This window comes from Orycteropus afer, unplaced genomic scaffold (genome assembly GCF_000298275.1).
Source record: "Orycteropus afer afer isolate SDZICR_OR568_19922 unplaced genomic scaffold, OryAfe1.0 scaffold00121, whole genome shotgun sequence".
Classification (NCBI taxonomy): domain Eukaryota; kingdom Metazoa; phylum Chordata; class Mammalia; order Tubulidentata; family Orycteropodidae; genus Orycteropus; species Orycteropus afer.
The window spans coordinates 7,466,097-7,472,257 of record NW_006921708.1 but is presented as its reverse complement, the minus strand read 5'-3'; the positions used below and the strand labels follow the sequence as shown (position 1 = coordinate 7,472,257).

General features: G+C 39.1%; 1 protein-coding gene across 1 annotated transcript in view; it reads left to right on the top strand.

The window, feature by feature from the left end:
- The window catches only part of PKD1L1 (polycystin 1 like 1, transient receptor potential channel interacting), a 256,681-nt gene that overhangs the window by 60,584 nt on the left and 189,936 nt on the right, over positions 1-6,161 (top strand). The window contains exon 8 of the mRNA XM_007944144.1: positions 2,060-2,192. Within this exon, the coding sequence (XP_007942335.1) occupies positions 2,060-2,192 (133 nt within the window). The remainder of the gene's footprint in view (positions 1-2,059; positions 2,193-6,161) is intronic.

Here is a 6,161-nt window from a genome sequence, read left to right as displayed (position 1 = left end):
AGAGGGAGAACAGTGTGGAACAAAACTCAAAATCATTTGGAGAAAAAAAAAAGCGGGGGGACTAGGTTTGCTGGTCCGATAGAGCCTGATGGAACCACTGAGAATATGGCCCCTAGCTGCCCTTCAGGTCTGGAATTGAACCCACACCTGTGATTTTCAGCCAAACAACATATAGGCATATGAGTTGAACATTTACCTCAAGTAGATACACTCCTTGGAGAGAAAAATCATGGGAGAAAGAAGGGCTGCATATGCACAGGGAGACAGCTCAGGGGGCAGGAGTGTATGGAGGGATGGACACTGGGAAGAGGTAACTATGGGGAGGAAGTGGGAGGTGAGCTGTTGCATTGTGGTAAACTGTGGTGAATGACATGAGACAAAGTATATGTGGACTGCTGTATGGAAAGTGAATTTGCTCTGTAAATCTTCACCCAAATCACAATAAAATAAGTAAATAAACAAACATACAAATAAATAAATAAAGAAAGAAAACTATGGAGCAAAGTTCTACTCTGACATACATGGGGTCACCATGATTTGTAATCAACTCAACAACAAATAGTAATTTTTTTTTTTTTTTTTCTCTCAGAAGTGTAAGTGAAGGCATAGAATCTTCCACCCTCTATAGTCTCAGATACTACTTTACACCTTCCTTTTTAGCCACCCTGGTCGGTTCTCTGGCCTCTCTTTGTGTCGGTGCTTTGTTCTTAACACAGACTCTCTGGATGTGTGCCTTGATCCAGCCTCCACATCCACACAAGGCTAGGCTTTCAGTATTTTCCCATGCCCCCTTCAGTGGAGACACTCCATTCCCAGGACTGAGTTCATCCCTCCTGAGTGCCACCTCCCCACAGGTGAGGACAAAAAGCTCCAAACCTTGAACTGGTCCTACCCAAAGGGAAGACACTGGCTTTTGGGGTAAAATCCAGATTCATGAATTAGGGCAGTAATAGTTACACAGTCTGTCTGGTGCCCTGGGCAGGAGCCCCTTAGTCAGGGTCAGGCAGAACTCCCAGGCAGGGCCCCAGGCTCAGGGCAGCCAGACTCCAAGGTAGCCTACCAAAAGGGACTTCAGAACATAGCAAAGCTGAAGGTCATGTAACAAAGCAGGCATAACGACTACAATTCAGAACAAACCACAACTCCTTAGCATGGTGTCCATGGTATAAGCCCTGTGAGCCCTCACTGCTGACCTTCTGGCCTCTACCCCATCTCTCCATTTCTCTCAGCCCCCATGCTGCATCCACATTGGCAGCCCCCATGTCCTTTTGTTTCTGAGACACTCAACACTTATGCACACCTGGCACATTCCAGCCTGGATTTCATGGCTAACTTTGTAACTTCAGTATGCTGTCCCAGGTGGACTTTAGCCATCCATCACAGACCTTCAGTGGTTACAACTGCCATGTTATTTATAACTCTTTGCTTAGAGGGAAGCAGTTGTTCTTATGTGGACTGATTATTTTTCTTATATAGCATGTGATAGCAGTGTGGGAGCTCAACCCCTGTTCTGACTCACGCTGAGTGGGCTGCTGTTGTTGTTGTTGTTATGTGCTGTCGAGTCAAACCCAACTCATAGCGACCCCTCCTTGGGTTTCCAAGGCAGTATCACTATGTAAGTAGGATTGCCCAACCTTCCTTCCGAGGAGTGGCCTGAGTGGGCAGCCAATCTGTTAGTAGGGAATGAAATGGCATGTGTGGAAATCAGCCACAGGGCCTCTGTCCCATATGTTCTTATTCATCTTAGACCTGCATAATTGCAGCTGACTTCTATCAGTCACTGCAATTATGCAGGTCTAAGATGCTTATGAGGAATTAATGAAGGTTAACATATAGTGACATCCAAAAGCAAAATAATTCCAACTCATAGCAACTGCTATTGGGTTTCCAAGGTGGTTAGTCTTTACTGAAGCAGATTGCCTCATCTTCCTTCCACTTAACAGGTGGTGGGTTTGGACCATCAACTTTCTGGTTAGCAGTCAGATGTCTTAGGCACTGTACCACCAGAGTTCCTTATAGTGACATCAGTCTCTTCATTTCTATGCATCTCTCCTTCTAGGGAAGGAGAATTTACAGTTGCGGTTCTTGCCTTTAATGATATCAGCTCCACCTTGCTAAAAAAGCAGATTTTTATCGTGCACACACCCTGCCAGCCTCCACCAGTAAAAAACATGGGGCCCGGGAAGGTCCAGGTAGGTATAACAATCTCATTTGACCTTACTTCTGAGTTGAAACCAGTGGCAGGGATGGTAAGAGCTTTGGGGAATGAAGCCATGATTTGTCATGTTTCTCCTGCTGCATTTTTATACAAAGACATGTTGGTGAAGGGGTTCTGTATGTGTGAGACATGTCCATCCTGACTATGGTGGAAGGGAAAAGCCTTACTTCTGGCATATGAATTTACTTTTTATTTACCTGTGTTACACTGGTATTCAGCTTGCTTTAAGGAGGGCTTTTTTTGTTTGTTTTTAAATCACGCAGCACACTGTAGCCTTCTCACAGGGGAAGGAAAACTTCAATATATATAACAACAAAACAAGAAATAATAGATTATTTGTTGAACGCCTACTGTAGTGGCAAGTGATATTCTGGTCCTTGGAAGCTCAAGTTTGGGATTGCAAACTATGGGTTTTGGGTTAGGAAAAATAGTATTTTAATTTAGTTCTTCAGTTTATTCGAGGCCTTTGATTTAGAGCAAAATTTCCTTTTCAGAAAAAAATTGATCAACTGACAAATTGGAATTAAAATCTGTGGTTTGGCTTCATTTCTTAAAATCTTTTCTGTGGCATTCTAGTCCCAAGAGGTCAGTTGCTAGACCCTTTTGAGCCTCAAGGGCACCTCCCTCAAGGTGTAGCAGCAGAGACAAGCAAGCCTATTCCAACACCTCCAGGCAGGGCTATGTCTTCCTGAGAGCTGTATTGCACAGGACTGGCCATCATGGGCTTCCTGTGAATATCACATTCCTTCACAGTAAGATCTGGTGGCATAATGCCTAAGGCAAATATTTTGACTGCTAACCAGAAGGCTGGAGGTTCAAACCCACTAGCCACTCCTCAGGAGGAAGACTGAGCAATCTACTTCCATAGAGATACTGCCTCGGAAACCCGAGGAGGGGTCGCTATAAGTTGAGGTTCACTCAGCAGCAGTGAGTACAGTAAGATCAGGCCCATGAGCATGGTTATGGAGGAGTGTGGGAAAAGAACAAAGAAGGAAAGGAGCTAAAACTAAGAGTAGTCACAGGGCAGAGCACAGGCAGAGGGAGCCGGTCTTGAATTGTTACAGCTGCCAAGTTGAAGCACATGTCACTGTGTTTCTATTGGTTAAAAATAGGCATATATCAGTAATTTCATAGGTTCAAAGTACTGATTAACTGTGTGACTTTGGCTTAATATTTTTACATATTTGACCCTCAGTTTCTTCACCTGTGAAACAGAGAAAACAGTATTTCTTGTTGTGAGAATTAAATGAGAAAACATAAGTTAAATATTAGGACATTGTTCAGTTGAGCACCAGCTTGTTACCATGTGAAGGGGAGATCCACTGTGATGTGGTAAGCAAAGTATTTGGGAATCAAGCTCATTAAAAATGATAACTTGTTTTTTCTGAGTATACAATAATATGTGTCCCTGTTAGAAAATGTGCAGGTAACGAAAGTATAACCAAAATGCAGAATCATCTAAAATTCTTCAGTCAGGAAACAGCCATTTTCAATCAGGAAATAGCCACTGATGCATTTATTTTTAGTTTGTATTTTTTCATATATGTTGTGTAGGTTTGTTTATAACAATATTGGGATAACTTTCTTTTAGTGTGACCACTTTCTCTTATTGTTAAATAAGTCTTCTGATCACATGATTTAAATGGAAGCATAATCTTAAATCATATGTACAAAATATATAATATTTACCAGTGTCCTCATTATTGAAAATTTAATGTTTCTAATTTTTTATCAATATAAATGACATGCCCTATACAAACCTCTCAACATGTCTATGATACTTCATGGGAATAATTCCTATACTAAACCAAAGGATATTGGTGCCTTTTCCAGAATCTTGATACATCTTGCCAATGTCCTTCTGGAGGGGCTGTGTCAACATCTGAGAAGAGTGCCTGGACCACCATACTCCTCCTCATTGAACTTTTCATAGTGTTTAATGTTTGTTATTATTAATGGGTTAAAACTGGCATCTTATCATTAAAATATGGGTATATCCCAAAGGGATTATAACCACAGATATAGAGATTAGGATTTACAATATATATTTTGAGAGGACATGATTCCATCCATAACAGAGACCTTGAAAAGAAAAATCTTCAAGTGTGATCCTTGCACCTATTTTCTACCCCAGTGTGGGATGGACTATGTCTAGTGAGTATTTCTTGCTTCTACCAACCTTAAGATGGTTTGACTTGCATCACATTTCAGTTGTGGGCGTTCATGGCTTGTTTTCAAGGTATAGAGAAGGGAAGAAAGATGGATGGAAATAGAGTGGTTGGCAGTGACAGGATTTGTAAATATATATGTACTGATATTTCCCCCTATGTCATTGTATTTTTATGCATCACTAAAAATTAAGAACATTTTCTTTATAAACACAATGCTATAGAATACCCATATCACTGCTTTTTCTTAATTTAAAACTAGTCCATAATCAGATTTTTCTGTCTCCATAATATCTTCATGCAATTGTTGGTTTGATTTAGAATGCACAAAATTTCTCTTGTTAAAACAAACTAAAAACCTTTCTTAAATCCACTGTACTAGAAAGTTAGCTTAAATATATATAATTTGTACATAAAAGGAAGAATATATGCTTAATTCCTTCCCTTAATTACCAGTGTTCAGAGAGGAAGTTGGTGCACTAACTACTTCCGATGACAGCAAATGAGTTATGTGTGTGTATTTATGGTTTGTGGGGACAGGGAAAGTCTCTCTTGCTTTTAGCATCATTGATTTTTTTTTTAAATATTAAAATTATTCAATTAATTGTAGACATTACCTTTCTGATGCTCATTTGGTCCTATTTGGGGCCTATGGGGCAGTGTTTAGTCTGGCTGTGGTAGCCTTCTACCAAGACTCCATTAGTCTTTGAAAGCTTCTTTCCTCATGGGCATGACAGCTACCCCACCTCTGGAACTGGCCATGTCTCCAAGAAGCCCTGTACCTTTTAATTGGTATTTAAGACTGGAATCTGGCACCAAGATAGTCATTGGTCCTGGGTTGTCTTTACTTACTGTGAATTCAAAATAAATCAAGTAAGTCATTATTTCTTGTAGAGTTTTCACACTCAGAAAGCATTATTTATGTAAAATTTACATGCTTTTTTATTGTACTTGTATTCTTTCATCCTAAAATCTTGGTTCCTTAAAACATCAATAAGATTAGCATTTTTTCTAATAAATATGCAAAATACTTACAATGAAAATATTACCACCAGAAAGAAAACTGTTGAATAAACTTTGATTTTTTTTTGCAATTAGTTGTAAATTAGTTGTGTCAATTAGTTCTTTTTACCCTTAGAATAATTCCCATTAAGTATTTTCCAAATATTCAAAATACTCTACATTAAAGTTAATTGAAATATTTCTTTTTTGCTGGGGTACTTATTTGAAAAAATGGTTATATTTCTTTCCAATTTTTAGGGACTGATTTTTTTAAAATTTAAGAATACATAAAATATTTACATGATTTCATAGTCAAAAGTACATAATCAGAAGTCTATTTATATTTTATTTTGTGAGTTCTAAGGTTGGGCAATCTACTTCTGTAGTGATACTGCCTGGGAAACCCAAGCAGGGGTTGCTATCAGTCAGATCAACTCGACCGCAGTGAGTTTGGTTTGGTTTGGTGTGTGTATATATTTGTTCATTTTTCCAATAGGGTAATTTCTAGGTAATTCTAAAGAATATTAACTGTCATGTATTGCACATGGTTGTCTTTTTTCTCTATTGTTTCCTTTTTTAAATTATTTTTGATATTCAGAAGACTTAAATTTTTATGCAGTCAAATTTCTGTGACCATTTTTTTTTTGGGGGGGTGAAGATTTACAGAGCAAATTCACGTTCCATACAGCAGTTCACATATACTTTGTCTCATGTCATTCACCACAGTTTACCACAATGCAACAGCTCCCCTCCCACTTCCTCCCCATAGTTAC